The sequence below is a fragment of the Ruditapes philippinarum genome, unplaced genomic scaffold (assembly GCF_026571515.1).
Source record: "Ruditapes philippinarum isolate M1 unplaced genomic scaffold, ASM2657151v2 ctg2457_1_1_1_1, whole genome shotgun sequence".
NCBI lineage: Eukaryota > Metazoa > Mollusca > Bivalvia > Venerida > Veneridae > Ruditapes > Ruditapes philippinarum.
The window spans coordinates 371,212-393,271 of NW_026861299.1; the positions used below are offsets into that span (position 1 = coordinate 371,212).

Here is a 22,060-nt window from a genome sequence, read left to right on the forward strand (position 1 = left end):
GATCAAATTTTACAATAATAATATTACAATTCATCTTTTTTTTAAGATATCTTGCCTTTACAATTAAATAAACTTGAAACTACAGTGTCCTTTAAATTCAGTACTTTACATGTACACAGTGTTACATTCATATATCATAATAAACAGAAGAGGTCAAGTCCAGGATTTATGTTTAATCTTTTTCTAGAATAAATTTTACCTTGTTTACAATCTAAGGGAGGTAACAATGACAAGAAATTTAAAGTACAATGCTATAACTTCACCAGAAACATAAACTATTTCAAACTATTGTTGTATTGCAAATGATATGCTTAACAATCCTACCAAACGATAAATAATCTAAAACATGTTTATTAAAAGCAATCATATCTTATAACAAAGTATAATTATAATCTAACTAATTTATCACATTTTGCATCAAGTACTTCAACTTCATATCAAGACCTGTCTGCAGACAGCAGATTCCATTTTTCTCATTCGGAAAGGTGCCATTTTTCTGCAATTGTTCTTAGCGGACGTATCTCCCATTTTTGTGAACAAGTATTTTAAGAGTTTGAAGAGAATATCTTTGATGGTGTTTGACAAAAACAAAATATTTTAAGTGAAAAAGGAAAAATTGTTTTGTAAAAACAACTTTGAATTAAATACCTTTGATAAAAAGAAATTTACCAGGAAAAAAATTTCCAAGTTAAAAAGGAACATAACTTTATCATTTTTGCCCTTTTGTTTTGAAAGTGAACAAGTAAAAGTTTAAAGTGAGTAACTTTGATACTTTCTGGAGAAAAAAAATCTAAGTTAAAAAGGGGAATAACTCAAAGAATTATAAATACATTATATGGATTATCTACCCTGTTGAGATCATGTCACATTTTGGTAGTGAACAAGTATACCATGTTTGAACTGAATAGCTTTGATACTAAATTGATAGTTTCTGAGAACATTGACCTTAACAAACAAGAGGGCCATGATGGCCCTGAGGTCGCTCACCTGTATATAGGACCCCCACCCCCCACCCACAACGTTGCAGGGCCAATTTTAACCCAAGGGCTTTTATTTGCACAAACTTGGTAGACACCCATAAAAAGATGTTTCATGCTAAACATCTCAGCTCTAGCTCATTGGGCTTTTTAGAAGAAGATTTTTTTAAAGTTTTTACTATACACATTATAGTTAAAAACAATGACACCCCTGGGGCGGGGCCAATTTTGACCCCAGGGCTTTTATTTGAACAAACTTGGTAGACACCTATTAGAACATGTTTGATGCTCAATATCTTAGCCATAGCTCTTTGAGTTCTTTAAAAGAAGATTTTTTTAAGTTTTTACTATATGCATATAGGGAAAATCAATGACCCCCCTGGGGCGGGGCCAATTTTGACCCCAGGGCTTTCATTTGAACAAACTTGATAGACACCCATTAGAACATGTTTCATGCTAAATATCTTAGCTCTAGCTCTTTGGGTTCTTTAAAAGAAGACTTTTTAAGTTTTTACTATATGCATATAGGGAAAATCAATGACCCCCCGGGGCGGGGCCAATTTTGACCCCAGGGCTTTTATTTGAACAAACTTGGTAGACACTTATTAGAACATGTTTCATGCTAAATATCTTAGCTCTAACTCTTTGGGTTCTTTAAAAGAAGATTTTTTAAGTTTTTACTATATGCATATAGGGAAAATCAATGACCCCCTGGGGCGGGGCCAATTTTGACCCCAGGGCTTTTATTTGAACAAACTTGGTAGACACTTATTAGAACATGTTTCATGCTAAATATCTTAGCTCTAACTCTTTGGGTTCTTTAAAAGAAGATTTTTTAAGTTTTTACTATATGCATATAGGGAAAATCAATGACCCCCTGGGGCGGGGCCAATTTTGACCCCAGGGCTTTTATTTGAACAAACTTGGTAGACACCTATTAGAACATGTTTGATGCTCAATATCTTAGCCATAGCTCTTTGAGTTCTTTAAAAGAAGATTTTTTAAGTTTTTACTATATGCATATAGGGAAAATCAATGACCCCCAGGGGCGGGGCCAATTTTGACCCCAGGGCTTTTATTTGAACAAACTTGGTAGACACCCATTAGAACATGTTTGATGCTCAATATCTTAGCCATAGCTCTTTGAGTTCTTTAAAAGAAGATTTTTTAAGTTTTTACTATATGCATATAGGGAAAATCAATGACCCCCTGGGGCGGGGCCAATTTTGACCCCAGGGCTTTTATTTGAACAAACTTGGTAGACACTCACTAGAAGATGTTTCATGCCAAATATCTAAGCTCTAGCTTTTATGGTTTTTTAAAAGAAGATATTTAAAGTTTTTTCTTTCGGTTGCCATGGCAACCAGAGTTCTGCATGGAATTAAATTCTTTGAACAATTTTTAAAGGTGACCACCAAAGGAACATTCCTGTTAAGTTTGGATGAAATTGGCTTAGTGGTTTATGAGGAGATGTCATTTAAAGTAAAAGTTTACGGACGGACGACGGACGGACGGACGCCGGACGAAAAGCGATCACAAAAGCTCACCCTGTCACTTTGTGACAGGTGAGCTAAAAAGGTTAACCAATGCCTATAACATGTATAAGGGGGTCATGACATGGAATGACAGCATAGGAATCTCTCAGATAGTTATATATTTGAGAAGTTACTGGACTTTTATGATGGCACTATTTTAAGATTTGGGTTCCAGACAGTTGCCACAGCTACAACTGAGGATATAAGTCCAAAAATACCTTGTTTTGTTGCCGATAACTGCATGTACTTCAGTGTACATAATGGAATTGGTAAGTCAAAGAAATTTTTTACAGTATCTAGAACAAGAGGGATATTTTGTTGTGTTATTTCTAACATGGTCGCAGGTCTACGATTAAGAGACTGATAATTTGTGTCGCCATTCTTGTACCTGCTTGAAGACAGTTTCTTTCTTACAGTAAGCTCTTCTTGTATAACGCAGTAAATTCCATACAAGTCACGAATTGAGTTCAATAAGAGCGTAGCCAAATAGAACCTAGCTGAAATTTTTCCCCAGTACTCTCGGTCTACTTTTATGGCACCAACTGAGTTAAACCATAGGATATGATCAAAGAGGAGATAGAAAGCTTGGTTGATCTTTGACAGAGTTAAAGTCAATCTGAGGACTGTATCTTTTATATGGATACTCTTTAGAGCTCCTTGAAGAAAATCCAAACTCTTTCCAAATCGCAATACTGAAAATAAACACATGTATAACATTTTATATTTTCATACCTTCTAAGAGAAATAAAAACCAATAACTTAATTGCATCATCATACTTGCAAAATTATGGGGTCCTTATGAAAAACTGACCTGTTAAGTAATTTCAAATATGCAAGTTAAAGTCAGACAATGTCATATATTATGATATACTTCACTACTATACCAATAAAATAAAACACAGCATAAACAGAAAGTGAATATTCTCCTCTATCCACCACTTTACCCCTTGTAAGTGGGGAACCATAACCAGCAGTAACAAATGATTAGAGCAATAAGAGATGAGAAAAACTGGAGAAGGAAAAATATGGTCCACAGATAAATATTTAATAATATAAAGTTATGTGCTATTTAAAGTCTACAGTACTTGTTATTCTTAAAATACTGTCATTTACCCCATGCAAATGTTCTGTGACAAAAGAATTTTAAGTCAAACATAAGAATTAACTTTGTTGAATTTCTATTCTTAATAACTTTGCAACTTAATACTATCCTTTGTTTCAGGCATTTACATAATTAACTGAAAATAAAATTGAGCATAATTATCAAAATTAATCCTGGAACATGTACATATTCCAATAACTGTTCTAGAGCAAAGATTTATTGCTAATAATTCATAAATGATCAATTTTAGCATGTTATCTATGTATAAAAGTTTATACTAACATTTCCTGGTCATACTAAGCATTGACTCAACATTCTTGATTGTCTGTAGTAACTCCTTCTTATCTTTGTGTTGTAACCTTCCCCATGCTAGCCTACATCCATACTGGAACAACCTATAGAATATACCCAACAATAATAATATATTTACATGTACATACATATATTATAATCATGCAATTATTGCATGGGTAGACTACTGAGTTTCAGTACTTAAGTACACTCACTCTGCTAGAAGTCCTCCACAGCTTGGATTTGATACCAATACTTAAAATTTCTGAGTAATATATATGTTGCAGTCTTGAGTAGTTTTCAAGTAATTTTTGAGAGTACATGTATTTATAAGTGCTTGAACTTCTGGAATAAAAAATCAATTAATGAAAACTGCAAAAGAAAAGTTTGTCCAAGATTCGAACTTACAACTTAAAACCAAGCTCCCTAGTACTTACCACTAGGTCATCAGACAGTATTGACTTCTATTGATCAGTGTATCAAATTTCTGTACTATTCAGGCAGTATCTACATGTATTGATTAAAGTATCGAGATCAATATTACTATCATCAAATGGTAAAAAAAATAAATTAAGGAAACTTAGACGAAAAACCTTCTAAAAAATAATTAGTCTATAAATTTAGGTCAATAGATGTAAATCTGTTTTGACTCATACTTGAATAGAATCTGATGGGCATTCAAAACCGCAGGTCATTAAAAAAAAAATATAGCACAGCCATATTGACATTATATTATTAATTTGTTTTAAAGAAAAGATTTTAATTTTGATATTGTTTCAATTTAAAGTTTGCTACTGGGTAATATTCTGTCTGATACACTTTTAAGTTTTGAACTGTAGCTAATACTGCAGTATACCAGTTTACAGGGTCTTTAACAGCATGCATGGTTTCCTTTTGAATTAATGGTCAATAAAAATTATGGAAATGGCAAACAATTGACTGTACACAATTAATAACTAAAACAATACTGTGAAATACATGTACAAGTTGGTGCCCTTCCCCTTTTACCTGTTGATATGTATAAATAATTAAATGACAAACAGGTTGAATTTAGTTAATCATTAAAACAAAGTTGAAAAGTTATCAAGTATGCTCATGGTAAAATAAAAATCTAGATCTTGACCGGATTAAAATAAACTAGGTCACTTTCAAATAAAAGTTTATAAACTGTCATACCACCCTGATATGTAAGTTATAATGTATGACCTGACAGTTATCAATGTAAGCATTTGATAAAGTATGATAAGTTTTATATTTTGGACTGATTATCATAATTTCTTATCATATCTAATTGCAACAACACCTTTGTATAATTCACCTTACAGTAGTGTTTGAAATTATTTTTTGTCCAATATGATTGAAGTGTTACAAATGAATTGTGACACACTTAGTGCCACACCTGACCAATTCAATTTTGTAAAAACAATTGCTTTAACTTTACACTAATTCTGCGTTAATCACTTATTTCACGGTAATTGCATATTTTCATGTGACCAGTGTTTAAATTGGTGTGAATTAACATATTTTATTCAAACAGCTAAACAACAAAGTTTAATGTGTGCAGAATATTTCAAATCTCTAGATTTTTACGTAAAACAGAACAACATTTTACAAAATTCTGCAAAAAGCAACAATATAAGTCTGTTAAATTTGTGCATACGTCTGAACAATCAACATTTTCTTAAGGTTCTTGTTTGTTGAAAAAATATATTTTGACTTAAAAAAATTAAAGATAGTTTTGATATTTAAAATTATGCAAAACAAGAATTTGTAACAGAGTTACCAACGTCCCCCACCCCGGGAGTTTTATATGAAGCATAAAATTGTGCTATTTCAAAAGATTGAGGTACATATGTATGGATCTCAGGACATTCAGTCCAAAATTATGATCAATGCTAGATCTGCAAATGTAACAATAAATTTGTTAAAAAAATAAAATGAAACACGGAATTTAAAAATCTATCATGTTAAGCTTTGACCTCTAAGTGTGACCTTGACCTTGGAGGTAGGGGAGCAGGTGTTGTGCATGACATAACGTCTTATTATTGAGACTATTTGTGCCAAGTATTTTCAAAATCCCTTGAACTATGAAGAAGTTAGAGATTGGACACAAAATATACCCTATAACAGACTATGTAAATCTTTGACCTCTAAGTGTGACCTTGACCTTGGAGGTAGGGACACAGATGTTACGCATGACATATCATCTAATCATTGTGACTATTTGTGCCAAGTATTTTCAAAATCCCTTAATCTATGAAGAAGTAATGGATGGGACAAAAAATATACCAAATAACAGACTCTCTTAACCTTTGACCTCTAAGTGTGACCTTGACCTTAAGGGGTGTAGGTGTTGTACCTGACATATCAGCTTATTATTGTGACTATTTGTGCAAAGTTATTTCAAAATCCCTTGAACTATGAAGAAGTTCTAGATTCGACACAAAATATACCCTATAACAGACTATGTTAATTTTTGACCTCTAAGTAAGACCTTGACCTTGGAGGTAGGGACGCATGTGTAACGCATGACACATCCTCTTATTAAAGTGACTATTTGTGCAAAGTATTTTCAAAATCCTTTGATCTATGAAAAAGTTTTAGACCGGACAAAAAATATACCCTGTAACAGACTATGTAAGTATTTGACCTCCCAGTGTGACCTTGACCTTGGAGGTAGGTGACCGGTTTTTGCGCATGACACATCATCTGATTATTGTGAACAATTATGGCAAGTATTTACAAAATCCCTTCATAGATAAGAAAGTTATGGACCGGACACGACATATACCCTCAAATAGACAATGTTGACCTTGAATGAGCAAGTACGACCTTGACCCTGAAGGTACGGGTCTGGTTGTTGCGCATGACACATCGTCTTATTATAACAAACATTTGTGCCAAGTTATCTCATATTCCCTTGATAAATGACAAAGTTATGGACCGGACATGAAATATACCCTGTAACAGACTATGTAAGTATTTGACCTCCAAGTGTGACCTTGACCTTGAAGGTAGGTGACCGGTTTTTGCGCATGACACATCATCTGATTATTGTGAACAATTATGGCAAGTATTTACAAAATCCCTTCATAGATAAGAAAGTTATGGACCGGACACGACATATACCCTCAAATAGACAATGTTGACCTTGAATGAGCAAGTACGACCTTGACCCTGAAGGTACGGGTCTGGTTGTTGCGCATGACACATCGTCTTATTATAACAAACATTTGTGCCAAGTTATTTCAAGTTCCTTTCATAAATGACAAAGTTATGGACCGGACACGAAATATACCCTGTACAGACTATGTTAATATTTGACCTCCAAGTGTGACCTTGACCTTGAAGGTAGGTGACTGGTTTTTGCGCATGACACATCGTCTGATTATTGTGAACAATTATGGCAAGTATTTACAAAATCCCTTCATAGATAAGAAAGTTATGGACCGGACACGACATATACCCTCAAATAGGCAATGTTGACCTTGAATGAGCAAGTGTGACCTTGACCCTGGAGGTAGGGGTCTGGTTGTTGCGCATGACACATTGTCTTATTATAATAAACATTTGTGCCAAGTTATTTCAAATTCCTTTGATAAATGACAAAGTTATGGACCGGACACGAAAGTGTGACGGACGGAAGGACGGACGGACGGACAGACGGACGGAGCCTATTTCTATATCTTCCTTTTTTCTTCGAAAAGGCGGGGGACAATAACATGCAGAAATTTAAACTGAAACACGAAAAAACTGAAATTATACACCATTACTGTGATTTAAATGATGACAAACTGTTTTCAAAATGACCGACCTATGGTCTAGAGCTAAATGTCTGGCCCATTAAAACTGATTTTAACTGAATACGTTGTTGTTTCCTCAATGTGTCACACAGTAGATAATATTCTATATGTTACAGCTTATGACAGTTTTTGTACCATAAGTTTCATCATCCAATTATGATCCAAAAAAAATGCAAAACTTTAACCAGAAAATTTTCAAGCTACAAAAAGAACCAGAATTCTGTCAAAAGTATACTGGTGCCTCATATTTCCGTGGTACTTAACTGTTTAACAAAGACAATAAATTTAGTTAGAAGAATAAAATTCCGGAAAATACGTTGAATATTGTAGCAAAGACATGTCAGTTACATCATAGTTTATTCCATATAATGTTTGTATGTAAACTATTATGTGCACAACATGGCAATTAACACCTATCTGCTGCCTAGTGAGTAAAGTTGTGTTCTCATATTTCCGAGGCAATTAACATTTTAACTGTCTGAGCTTCAAAAGCAAAACCAATCTTTATTTTTTGGTTCATCTTTTCCTAGCGGAGTAGCCCTGTCTGAATGTGGATATTTTCTCTATGGCATTTATCAAATATCTCAATGGTTGTTTAACAAAGACAATTGTCTTAAAATTTAAGGTATGAAAACTAAAAGTAAATTAAAATAGTGAAATAATTTTCTTTGCTCTTAATCTGAATAAAATAATAAGTTTTCTCAGTTGTATATGTTACATTTTAATAAAAATAGAATAAGTAAGTGAAAGTTAAACTCCTGGCAGATGCATGAAGACTATGAGACACTAGAGACTGTTTATGCCTAACACCTTGCCCACCAGTGTAAGTGAAATATCTACTGTTAGTCTATCTAATAAACTTACCTGCATACTTTATCCCTCCCATTTGTTTGGGCATTGAATTTTATAATACTTGACAAAATATCTGTCGACATAATTCTATATATTTTAGATAAATATTATAAACTGTCTTGTCTGGTCAACATGACAGCACGTCTGAGGTCAGTATTTAGATCGAGCACCTGTTACATTCGAATTGACAACCAGCTTCGGATTTCTTCGTTATAAATTTTATTTGATCGAATTATTCCGAATATTTTGTTTGCGTTTCCGGTGTCATGGTGGACATAGAGACAGTTTATTCATTTTTCTCCTTTATTGCACATATTTAAGAATACCGTCAAAGAGTCCAAGTGTAAATTTCTACTGTTATTAATAGGAAAATTTCCTCATAAGATATACAAACATGCCTGTTTACATCCGTAAGAATGTGAGTTACACACCACCTTCCCTTGATAAATTACCACAGGAATCTGAAGATGATTATGTTAACGATCCAGAGTTACTCAAAGACATCCTTCCACAACCATATCGCATGATTGATAAAACTCTTAGAGAATTGATAGATGATTCATGGGAAGTAATTGCTGAGCGCGAGAAACGGAGATTAGAAGAAGCAAGTAAAGTGAGGCCACCACAGTATGAAAGTTCAGTTGAACTTGAGGCAGTTATTCCAGCAACTCAGTATCCAGAAAAACAGGTTTATATCTTTGACACTCCATAAGCAATGACTATTGAAAAGCATTTTGAAGGTTAAACTATGAAAGGATTTAATTCTGTTTACTTTTTGCTTGTGCCAGTCGTTTCAGTACTGTAGCATGCTTTTCGTGGAATGGTATTTCGATCTTGATCTGTATACGGTGTGACATCATAGACATTGTTTACACCGGCCTTTGCAATTATCAAGCGGCTTAGGGCAACATGATACCCTCTCTAATGATTTTTGCGAATGAACTGGATGTGTCCTTAAGGGTGTTTTCATTATTATTTAAAATGTCTGGAGGTAAAGAGTTCCATTCTTTCACAGTATTTGGGAAAAAAGTATACTTCAACACATCAGTACTTGACTGGATACGAAGGAAATGTTGACTATGTTGGTTCTTGGTAGATCTTTTACTACGTTGTAAAATGTTTATATTTATATGTGCTTGTTTGTTTACACCTTTATTCATTTATATGAGTCTATTTTGTTGTCTTCGAACCATAAGGGATGGTAAATTTAGTTGTTTCAGAAGTGTTGTCATAGTACCAGGTTCATAGTTATAATTTGATGTTATAAAACTAACTGCTCTCTCTTGTTGAACACTTTCTAATTTTTCTTGTAGATAAAGTTGATGCAGATCCCAAGCTGCACTACAAGTTCCTAAAACTGGTCTAATATTAGTCCTTTACATGCTTGTAATTTTACTTCTAGCGGGCAAGTTGATAGATTTCCTTTCAAAAGTCCAAGAGTTTTGTATGCTTAAAAATTGTTACAGATTGCTTCCACAGGTTTTCCCCAGTGTAAATTACTTGTTATATGGACACCAAGACAGCGATTTTTTTCCCCTGAATTGTGAATGGGTCTGGTACCATAAAAATTGTGAAAAAAAAGCATCGTTTCTTAACAAATTGTGAATTTTTTACTTAAGATTGTGAATATCTTATTTTAAGCAGTTAAAGAACATATAATTTTTTTAATGTAGTATTTACTGTTACGAGACATTTTGAATGATGTTTACAGAAATTACCAGACGCTTGGAGAAAAGAAGTCCGTCTTACTGCATCAAAGTTTATGTTTTTAAATTTATTTCTTACATTTATAACTTTATAAGTGTCATTCAGTATTTTCCATTATAAAAGTAACAAATACTCTTTATAAATACTTGTAAGTGTTTGAATGTTGCATTACAGAAATTTGAATTTTGCATTACAGAAATTTTGCTATTCAACATGCATGACTAACTCCCCAGATGGACAATATATATTTGTTGGACTTCCCTGTGGTTTGGTTGTAACTGAGGCTGCTACCCAACAGACTATCAGCAGCTGGGAGGCAGAAAATGCTGAAATGTCATACATTAAATCCTACACATTGGCACCTCAGGTTTACATGATAACTACCATAGATGACATGGGTATGTATAAACCAGAATTGCTGTAGGAGGTGATTACAACATTACTTTTTCACAACTAATACGGGGAAGTCTAAAGTCCGGGCCTGCAGGGCTTTGGCTTGCCCGGCTATAGACTACATGTGTATATTATTTTATGTTTGAAGCATCATCAGAATTTTCATTATCAATTTCAAGATGAAGTTCTCTAACTTTATTGCTGTAATACAAGCTAATAATTTTGGACTAATAAAATCAAGAAAATCAAGGTTGTTTAAAATTGTAACTGATGCTAGTGTTTGAACTAAAATATTGAATGCTATATTAGATTGCCTTTCCCACTGTAGTGATACTATTCTTATCTGGGCACTTTGGTTAAAGTTTTTGCGTGCAATTTTACATAATTTTATATATAATATAATATCTCATCAATTGCTAAAGATATATGATTGTATGTATTTGAAACTAATATATGTCTTAAAGATTGCAATAAGAGGTCCTAATATAACACTAGCATTGATTTTGATTGAATTATGACCCTATGTGAACTTGGACATTCCAGGTTAAAGTTTGCAAGTCTTCCGTATTATATTATATAATTGAAAATCACTATCCAAGGCTCACAAGTCTGCATAGAATTTGTCTTATTAATGGCCCTCTCTGAATTCCTGGTTTAAGTTTTGCTTGCAACATTAACATTTATAATTACTGATGGTATTCACATGAAACCTCAATCTTTTCTTTAAGATTATTATTAAAGGTTAGCTAATTTTCAAAGACCCCTAGCTCTGGTGTACATTTTGAATGAAGTCATCATGGCCCTTAAGGAAATTGCAAAATACTTTTGTAACAATGTAACTATCTAAGACTCATAACTTATGGCTTAATATTTCTTAAATGAAATCCTTCTCTTTGTTAATTCTACATTATTTGTGCTTTTGTTTGACTATCAAGCACTGAGAATAATCTAGTCTGCTGTCCACTGACAAGGTACCTCTTGTTTTAGTTAATATCTGAGATTGTTTATATTTTCAGGGGTAGGAAGACTGTTTGCATTTTCCCAAAGTGCTAACAAGTTATTCTTGGTCAAAGTTCTAAATTCTCAGGTAAGAAAATGTTAAGTATTGCAATTGAAAAAAAATCTGTCTGCCATTTTTAAATTCACACATAGTCTGTTGTATTATTTCGCCCTCTTCATCTGGCATTACAGAAAAAATGTAAGGAAAAATATTTACAAAATATAGTAAAAGTACTTTTTATAAGAGTTTAAAATGCTTGTTACATTTTGAATATGAATCTTTGTTATGACTATCTTTATCTAGGAATCTGACAACAAGCTACTGGTCAGTAAAATAGAGGCATCAACAGATGGGGACTATATGGGCGTGGTCATGGAAAGTAAGAACTTTAATTTGATTTCTTTACAGTTCAATGTTTTGGGAGCTTTTGAATTTATATAGTGTGGAGTAAGCTGTTACAGTAAAATTACAAAATTTCACAAGAAGCGCATTGGTTCAAATCCCCTATGGATCAATTTATTTTTGTATTTCTCTTTTTCTTATACATGTATATAGATCTATTATGTTTTTTCATTAGGCCGAGTGGTTAAGGTCTTTGACTTCGAACCACTTTCTCCTCACAGCTGTTGTTTCAAATCTCGACAGGGACTTTGGATTCTTTCATGTGAGGAAGCTATCCAGATAGCTTAGGGAACTTCTGTGATTCTACTCAGGTGCCTGTTTGTGCCTTAAATAATGTTCCTGTATAGCTGGAAAGTCGCCATATGACCTATTCTATGTTGGTGCGACGTTAAAGGCAACCCCACCCTCCAAAAAAAAATTAATATAATGGATAATAATACTCATCTGTTTGCAACACTTTCTAATTTCCTGGGATTTAGACTGAATTTTCTTAAATATTGTCATTTATTGCCCTGGCACATTTTGTTAGGGTTTCATGAATTGATTAAATTATTGTTTGGGAATTTAGTGCCATTTTTAGCTCGACTTTTCTATGAAAAGGGGAGCTATCCTACTCGCCCCGGCGTCGGCGTCGGCGTTAGCGTTGGCGTCACACCTTGGTTAAGTTTTTCGTACCACCCCACTTTATTTCAGAAGTATTACAAGTATGGCTTTGAAACTTACCATACTTGTTCACCATCATAACCTCCATCTACAGACAAGAGTACATAACTCTGTCAAGGTTTTTGACAGAATTAGGGCCCTTTTTTGACTTAGAAAGTGTATTGAGCTTGGTTAAGTTTTTTGTACCACCTCACTTTATTTCAAAACCATTGGAGGTATTGCTTTGAAACTGACCATACTTGTTTACCATCACGACCTTCATCAACAGACAAGAGGACATAACTCTGTCAAGGTTTTTGACAGAATTATGCCCCTTTTTGACTTAGAAAATACATTGAATATGGGTAAAATCCACTTATTGCCTTAACCCTTTGAGATATTGCTTTGAAACTTTTAATGCTATTTCACATCATTACCCCATCTGTACGCAAGAGAAGGTAACTCTGTCAAGGATTTGTTTTAAAAATTAAGGCCTTTTATCGACTTAGAATCTTGGTTAAGTTTTTAGTACCAGTCCACTTTTTGACTGAACTGTTTGAGATATTAATTTGAAAGTTGGAATACTTGTTTACCATCATGGTCCCAAAACATGGGCAGGAGAAGGTAATTCTGTTAAGGATTTTATTTGAATTATGGCCCTTTTTGACTTAGAAACTCAGTTAAGATTTTCATTCTTGTCCACTTGTTGACTTAACCATTTGAGATATTACTTTGGAAGTTGGAGTTCTTATGTGCCATCATGAGACCTATCTGTAAGCAAGAGAAGATAACTCTGTGAAAATGTTTCTTGATTTGTACTTAGAAATTCCTAGTTAAAGTCTTGTGTGCCCTTAACTGTCAAAGTTTTGTTTTATAGGCAAGCACTAAAAAAGTCGAGCGCGCTGTCCTTCTGACAGCTCTTGTTGTTGCCTCCTGTTTGTATTGAAAGTAATAGGGAAATATTCTTCTGTATTTATATTTTTAAAGGAATTTACCTATTATTTAATATAGGAAACCTAATTCTGTTTGATTCAGATCCTTTGTTTATACATAGATCCATCAAGTCATGACATGTGGTTAGAAGTTCACAAGTTGCCAAAAGATACATGGGTCAGTGACCTTGAAACAATAACAGCAGCTATTAAAAAGAAAGAAGACAAGGAGAAGAAAGAGGAGGCCATGTCAGAGGTGAAAATATCACTGTTATATGAAATATCACATTTATATGAAATATCACATTTATATGAAATATCACAATTATATGAAATATAACAATTATATGAAATATCACATTTATATGAAATATCACAATTATATGAAATATAACAATTATATGAAATATCACAGTTATATGAAATGTCACAGTTATATGAAATATCACAGTTATATGAAATATCACATTTATATGAAATATCACAATTATATGAAATATAACAATTATATGATATGTCACAGTTATATGAAATGTCACAGTTATATGAAATGTCACAGTTATATGAACTATCACTTAGAGCAGAAACAGGTTAACTCCTATTAAATTATATAAGGAGTGACTGCACTAAGGTGACAAATTATATGAACTATTATTCTTTGACTTTGAAATTATGAATGAGTATGTATTGAAATTAATAAATGAGTATATTTCTATGAAACTATCCACTTTGGTATCAAGATATTAATATTTATAATGAGTTATATAGAGGATATTTGTTTAGTTGAGTGTAAGATCGTAATATATTTCACCGAGTGAGCACCAAAAGGTATATTTCACGAGTGGCGCAGCCACGAGTGAAATATGAACTTTTGGTGTTCACAAGGTGAAATATATTACAATCTTACACTAAACTAAACAAATTTTCTTTTTATTACATGCAAAGAAACGTTTTAAAAAGACATTTAACCTAATACTGAATGAAAAGCGCACCAAATAATAATACAACGTGACGTCATTTACGACGTCACGTCATTAAGTTGGTACCCAGTACTGTGCACGCTGGTATTTTACTGAAACAACGTAAGGGGCTTAAATTCAAAACAGTGAAATTATCAAAGTGGTAATTTCACTGCTTCAAACAGTGAAATTACCAGTTTTATATCACTGATATATTTCTTTAAACCACCGAAAAGCATGTAATAAATACAGTTCAAAAGTGTAGTAGTCAATTATCCTACCTCTTCAGTGTGGGCATTATCTTTAACTGTGATTCTGTTTCTGTTTACTATGGTATTATTTATTTGATTTTTCATTTATGTGTATGTGAACTATGTCTTGCCTCTTTGTTTGAAGAAAAATTATCATGTGCCATTAGGAAAACATTGAATTTCATGTTTCATTTTTCCCGATTTATTTGCAACTTAATGTTAACAAAATTGAAATGATTGATAGGCACTATTGAGTTGAACAGATTTGGTTTTCTAATGGTTTCATTTTAATGTCTGTTGCTAAATGTGACTAAAATATTTGGTTAAAGAAATGTGTAGATTTTATGTATTAATTTTAATGTAATAATGTACCATTTATATAATTCAAACAGTAATATCATACCCATTTTAAATGTTGTTTTTGTTGTTATCACACTTGGAATTTTACATGGTGTACACAAATACATGTTTATCTCTGTATACCTCATTAACAAAATCATCAAACACTTTCATCCCACAAAAAAAAACGAAGAAATTTAGCAGACAAGAATAATGAAATTTGTGATTTTACTACAAATTAGATGGATGCGGAATCTGTTGCCCCTAGTGATGTGGCCCCCAGCAAAGCTGATACAGATGAACCAAGTGTTATATCTGTGGCTAACTCCGTGGCTCCTCTAGATACTGCTGAACAGTCTCAGGTAATTATGTTTCTATAATAACATACTTTTATCAAAGTTATAAGATTGTTTTCAATAACAGATTGATTTTATTTTGTTTATGGCAATTGATCTTTGCTTTTATAATTCTTGATTTGATTGATACTTAATTGAAGAGAATCTGTAATGTAGATTAGCCAGTAATAAGTGGATTCTAATCCATTCTGTAAGAAGGCTGAAAAATATGTTTAGAGAGTTTCCAAATTACTCATTATTTAGAGATTGAGATTAATGTATTAAAATGTTTCTAGCTAAAGGTATGGTGATCACATAGAGGTGAGAGGGTTAAAAAGTCATATTATGCAAGCTGCAAGTCTCTGGCAATATTATTTTATTTTACATCAAGTTCAATATGTTTAGTAATGAACCTACATGAACATATTCTATATGTTACCCTTATTTTTAATCATAATAAGTTGAAAATAAATGTTTTTATCAATATCTTGAACATTCTCAGTCACAAGGTTATTCATTCTATTGAGAAGTGAAGTGCATAACAGCCACAACACTAATTTAATTTTATTAAGTTACTGCCTGTAACAGGTGGCATTGTGGTTGTATCATTTTATGTGTTAAGTTTATTGATGGATTGTTCACCTCTTCAGAAGTGTATATACTGCTATATAATAAAGAATTTGCTTTATTTGAAGTTACATATTTCATTTAACAAATTTTACATAACATTAAAGTTGATTTTCTTCTGTTGAGTAATAACAGAGTAATTACACGGCAGTTGAGTAACATACTGAATTAAACTTTGCCTTGTTTGATAGAAAATTTCTGAACCTACTCGATCCAAAGTGACTTTTGCTCAGCCCGAAAGACAGTCTCTTGTTAAAACGGTAAAATAGCTAGAATGTAGGCAGGTTTTTATTGTTGTCAGCCAGCATTAAGGTGGATTTACTATATTTGTAGAATATATTGTTTTAAGATATTCATTAATTGGCCAGCTTTTATTTGATTAACATTTTTACTGTAAAGTAGTCTTTTAAGATGACATTTGAGATGCGTCATGACAAAACCAACATAGTGTGTATGCTACCAGCATGGATCCAGACCAGCCTGCGCATCTGCGCAGTCTGATCAGGATCCATGCTGTTCGCTTACCAACTCTTTTACAAGTAGAGAAACTGATAGCGAACAGCATGGATCCTGATCAGACTGCGCTGATGCGCAGGCTGGTCCCGATCCATGCTGTTCGTAAACGCACTTGTAACGTTGGTTTTGTCATGGTGTGGCTCATTTAATGTAGCATGCCAGCTTTAACATTGAATAATTTGACTACCTTAGTGTAAAAACGATCACCTAAATAGCAAAAGGGTTGACTAGTTTAAACATAGAATGCATTTAGGTTGTTGAACTTTATTGTATTGCTGGCCAGCTTTTATAAGTACATGTAGTTGTTATTTTTCCATCTATTATTTTACGACTAAGCGTAGTCTTTATCCTAGACAATAGTAAGTTTCTATTGATAATTTAACGGCAAACAATAGGTTTTATTATTTTAGTTTTAACATTTTATATTTATAGCATAGTGATATAACTTTATACAATACTGTATTAATAATTATCAATTCAAACAGAGTCTAGCGTCATCTATGAATTCTGCCAAGTCTGTCAAGTTCAATGCATTTGTAAGAAATTCTCAAATGCAAAATTCTCGCAAGAAAGTAAGAAACTGCACGTTTGGCTGGTAAAATTGGCAGGCTATTAAGTGAATGAAATGCACATGGGCTTCTTGCATGGCTGGGTTTGCATAATTAGGATGCAATTTCAAAGCATAAAAGCATTGTTTAAAAAATCGCTGTTGGTTCATTTATTTGCCAGGTTTATATAGTATATTATGATAGTGTTTGGTTGATATTTTGGTGTTTGTTGCATAAACATAAATTCAATGGTGATATTTATTTTAGGTCAAGCTTGTTTATAAATAGAATGGTTTATGGAACACCCCCTACTGCATGATGCTGCAATATTTTATTTTATTAAAAAAAATCATTTTGTACAAAATGTACAGATTAGTTTGTTAATTTTCATGAAAAAGATGTTTTAATTAGTATAATTATTGTCAAATTTACAAATAAATGATTACATCCCAAGGCACTCTTTTAGAAATAGTGTAGAAATTCATGAAAAAGAAAGTAAATTCTGTAATTTTTTTGCGAAATACATTCAAAGTTTTACATGGATTGTAAGTTTGATGTTTTGAAGATTTATATCTTTCATCTTGAGGCATGAGCTGCTTTAAATCTTTAAAATATTCTGTCATGTTAATTTTTTTTGTAATATATTACCCCTCAAAAATTTTTTAATGTTAATTTCCCATAGGCCAATGGGAGTTATTTTTACTGTTAATTCAAGTGTACCATGTGACTAAAAATTATGTAACAGTACTTTTTCACACTAAAAAGCTGAAAAATAAAAGCTTATAGAAACAGTGTCGCTTTGAAGTATTTGTTCTGGGTAATAAAATAAATAGCACACAGGTTTGTGAATAATGTGAATATTATCATCCCTTGTAAAAATACTATTTTACAGTGACTTGCAATCCTATGTGTTACTTATATAACGTATGACAATTTTTGTCTAGTTTGTTAAAGAAACTGCCATGTAAAGATCACGTGATATTAAATGGTATAATTGTATGTGTTACTATAATTATATAGGTGATAGAATCAGCATTGCTGCCCTTAAAAAAGCAACATGGTGGCCGGAAACGCAAGAAAGCATTCAATGTATCTGTGTTAAATATATGATTTATTATGTGTATAAAAATGAGAAATTATCAAAGAACTGGGGTTTAAAAGTTATAAATAATTAATTTTTATAATCTTTTCCCAACTAGGTAACAGTATTGTTCATGCCTAAATCATTAAGTGACTGATAGATATTTGCGTTATCAAATTAGTTTTCCCTTACACATATTTTGGTTACAGGACAGCCATTTTTCATCATGAGGACTTCTATAACTCAGCAACCATTTAAGAATTTCCATTTGTGGTAATTTGATAACTTTAATAAAATAAAAATTTGGTCTTCTGTATTATTCAGGCATTTTTTACTCCTTCAAAATACCCTATTAAGTACAAGCTGTACATATTATCTCTAAGATGGATGTCTTTAACATTGAAGCCTCAGTCCTAGAACATATGAACACTTTATGGCAGTCTAGTTTCACGTCAGTTTTGGTATAAAGACCACTCAAAACTACAATGAGCTCAAAATGGTCCATGGACACACCATGTTTGAAAAATTCTGTGATTATTTTCATTGAAAATATAATACTTGATAATTTCTCATTACTATGTATCATTATGGATTTTTTAATATAAAAAAGCTTGTTTCTCTTGCAGAGAGAGTATCTTCAATATATTTTATGCTAAACTTATGACTACATGTAATTGCTGTGAACTTAAGTATATTGTACTCAAAACTCTTGACTATGCTGGTACTTTCTTTAACTTGAATTTGAAGACTATTCTGTGCTAAACCTTGACCAAGCTATGATATGTATGATAATGTACCTGTATATGTGTTCATTTACTGTACAAAAATAAAGCCTTATGTTTAAAATCTTGTGAAGTAACTTTTTTGCAGTGTAATTTTATACCAGCTTCTGCTTATTTTCTTGTCTTCAAATATTTATCAATTATTACCAGCAATGGTCATGTCAATATCCAGTTTTTTTGTCAGCTCAGTTTTTGTCTGATTTTATTAAACAGTCAATTGCATACTTACTCTATGGTCAGAGAATAGAATACATAAATTTTCAAAAGGTTTTCACATGTGTTTGTTACACATAGAGAGACTAAATCAGCAGTTAAACAAGTATATGATACAAAATATCTTATTTAGCATAATGGTCATTTTGTGAGTTTGAATTTAACCAATTTTCAGATTATGGCATGTTAGGTCCCTCGTTGTTTTTTCCGTCCTTTCACATACTTTTGAGGGCCCACTGACAAGTATTACATTGTAGTAATTGTATTTTTGACATTTAGGACAAACTTCTTTGTTATTGTCATTTAAATGAATCCAATCCATCCTTTGAATTTTTACAATTGCATTTACAAACAGCATGGTTTAATGGTAATAATTATGTATTTAGAGCTAAATCTGGCTTGTATTGATCTGTGAATTTCTATTTACCAATTATTTTTTTCTATATAATATTATTAAGATATGGAAAGATTGTAAAAAAATAATAAAACAAAATGTAATCTGCCAGGTGGACTCAAACTGATGATCTCTGTAACGCCAACACCTTATCTCCAGTCAGCTACTATCGATTTTAGCTTTTGTTAAGCTCATTATAGAACTATTTAAAAAATATTCAAAATTTATTTTTGAAAAGTATATTGATATTAATAGATGTTAGGTTGAATATTTAAAGGCAGGTTATAATGTATGCATAATTGACTTGCCAATAAAATCAAACAATACTGCAGACATTTTCACAAAAAATCTTACGACAATCTTTTGTCGTAAGAGAAATCTTACGATAAATTTCCTTTTCACAAAAAATCTTAAGAAAATCTTAAGTGCAAAATCTGTCGTAACTTTACGATAGGTCTTCCCCGTTGGTAAGTGTAATTTTTTCTCTCTTAAGGGTAAAATATCATGTATGTCTTACCTAAACTGCATAAAAACAAACAAAAAGTTGGAGGACAAATAAATATTAAGCAAACAGTATGCTACAAATAACACAAATTGAGGTATAATTATTTTTCAACATAAACATTTGTGACGTCATGACTTGATGACGTCACGATGGAGAGGGTTATGAATAGTTTAAATGTGAACTATACTGTATTATTGAAAACTTATAATTTGTACAATTGGTGAGTTTGATTTAATTGCCAGCATGTACAAGTGGTACTTTTTTATTTATTTATAACATAGTAGACCTTTTTCTGAATCTTTTAGATATATAATTATTTCAATCAAGATATAAATTATATCAGTTTGAACCATTTTTTGTTCTTATTGAAATTTGATTGTGTACAATAGATATTCAAGCTCTTGATTACTTGATTTTAAAACCGGAATCAAATATAGAGCATGCACATCACTATCAAATGAACGTTGCTAGGGATGTTTTTGTCGTAAGATTTATCGTAAGTGATTTTTGTGCCCCCACGTTAGTGGCGGGCATTTAGATTTACCCTTGTCCGTCCGTCCGTCCGTCCGTTCACTTTTGTGTCGCATGTAACTCAAAAAATATTTGACCTAGAGTCATGAAACTTTACAGGAATGTTGATCAGCATGTGTAGTTGTGCACCTGGGTATTTTCGTCTGGACATTTTTAGTATTTTCAGAGTTATTGCCCTTGACATAGTAAAATTTTGCAATTTTCAACTTGTGTCGCATGTAACTCAAAAAGTATTTGACCTAGAGTCATGAAACTTTACAGGAATGTTGATCAGCATGTGTTGTTGTGCACCTGGGTATTTTCGTCTGGATATTTTTAGTATTTTTAGAGTTATTGCCCTTGACTTAGTAAAATTTTGCAATTTTCAACTTGTGTCGCATGTAACTCAAAAAGTATTTGACCTAGAGTCATGAAACTTTACAGGAATGTTGATCAGCATGTGTAGTTGTGCACCTGGGTATTTTCGTCTGGATATTTTTAGTATTTTCAGAGTTATTGCCCTTGACTTAGTAAAATTTTGCAATTTTCAACATGTGTTGCATGTAACTCAAAAAGTATTTGACTTAGAGTCATGTAACTTTACAGGAATATTGATCAGTATGTGCAGTTGTGCACCAGGTATTTTGTCTGGATTTATTCAGTATTTTTAGAGTTATAGCCCTTCACTTAGAAATTTTTTGCAATTTTCAACTTGTGTCACAAGTTACTCAAAAAGGATTTGACATAGTCATTAAACCTTATGGGCAGGTTGCTCAGCAATTTAGATTTGCACCGGGGTTTAGCTTGTGGATTTATCCAGTATTTGTAGAGTTATTTCCCTTGACTTAGTAAAAAGATTGACAGAACAGTGGCGCGGTGGGGGCACCCGTGTCCTATGGACACATTTCTAGTTTTATCTTAAGATAAAATTTTTACTTACGAGTGGCTTTGTGAAAATGACTTAAGATTTAACTTACGATTATCGTAAGTCAAAAACTTAAGATAAATCTTAAGATTTTTTGTGAAAATGTCTGCTGACCTTTAAGTGATAGGTTGTAAATTTTAATTTACACATGTATGAATTTTAAAAGTGTTTGGTGTTAATTACCTAATTATTAAATTCTCTAAAATACACATGTATATACTTTTAATATAAATGTATTTCTGTACATACATGTAGTCCAGACCAGCCAGTGGAAAGTCCTTGCAGGGTTCTGAGTCCAATAACTTGGGCACAGATCCCACAATGTTGAATTTAGATACACCAAGAGTAAGTCATGATGTCATAACATACATGTATTTCCCTAACCTTTCACATTCAATTTTAAACAGGTACCCAAATAATGTCTGTTCTATTTTCTGTT

At 32.4% G+C, this 22,060-nt stretch overlaps 2 protein-coding genes across 8 annotated transcripts in view; one reads left to right on the forward strand and one right to left on the reverse strand.

Annotated features, from left to right (window-relative positions):
- Nucleotides 1–1,011: 1,011 nt before the first annotated feature.
- On the reverse strand, nt 1,012–8,779 carry LOC132715174 (peroxisomal membrane protein 11B-like). Its single transcript, XM_060698159.1, has 3 exons — nt 8,573–8,779; nt 3,897–4,009; nt 1,012–3,204 (listed from the first exon to the last, which is right to left on the reverse strand). The coding sequence occupies exons 1-3, from the start codon at nt 8,641–8,643 to the stop codon at nt 2,654–2,656; spliced, it is 735 nt and encodes a 244-aa protein (XP_060554142.1). The 5' UTR covers nt 8,644–8,779; the 3' UTR covers nt 1,012–2,653.
- Nucleotides 8,780–8,817: 38 nt separating this feature from the next.
- Nucleotides 8,818–22,060, forward strand: part of LOC132715172 (WD repeat-containing protein 93-like) — a 61,976-nt gene continuing 48,733 nt past the window's right edge. For 3 of the 7 annotated variants that reach the window (XM_060698157.1, XM_060698154.1, XM_060698152.1), the window contains exons 1-7: nt 8,818–9,248; nt 10,464–10,665; nt 11,677–11,747; nt 11,964–12,039; nt 13,759–13,892; nt 15,428–15,547; nt 21,877–21,966. In XM_060698157.1, the coding sequence (XP_060554140.1) occupies nt 8,955–9,248; nt 10,464–10,665; nt 11,677–11,747; nt 11,964–12,039; nt 13,759–13,892; nt 15,428–15,547; nt 21,877–21,966 (987 nt within the window). In that variant the 5' untranslated portion in view covers nt 8,818–8,954. Of the gene's footprint in view, nt 9,249–10,463; nt 10,666–11,676; nt 11,748–11,963; nt 12,040–13,758; nt 13,893–15,427; nt 15,548–16,338; nt 16,408–17,148; nt 17,236–18,231; nt 18,301–21,876; nt 21,967–22,060 lie in introns of all 7 variants that reach the window. The other 4 variants (XM_060698155.1, XM_060698153.1, XM_060698156.1 and 1 more) reach the window with 4 other exon arrangements.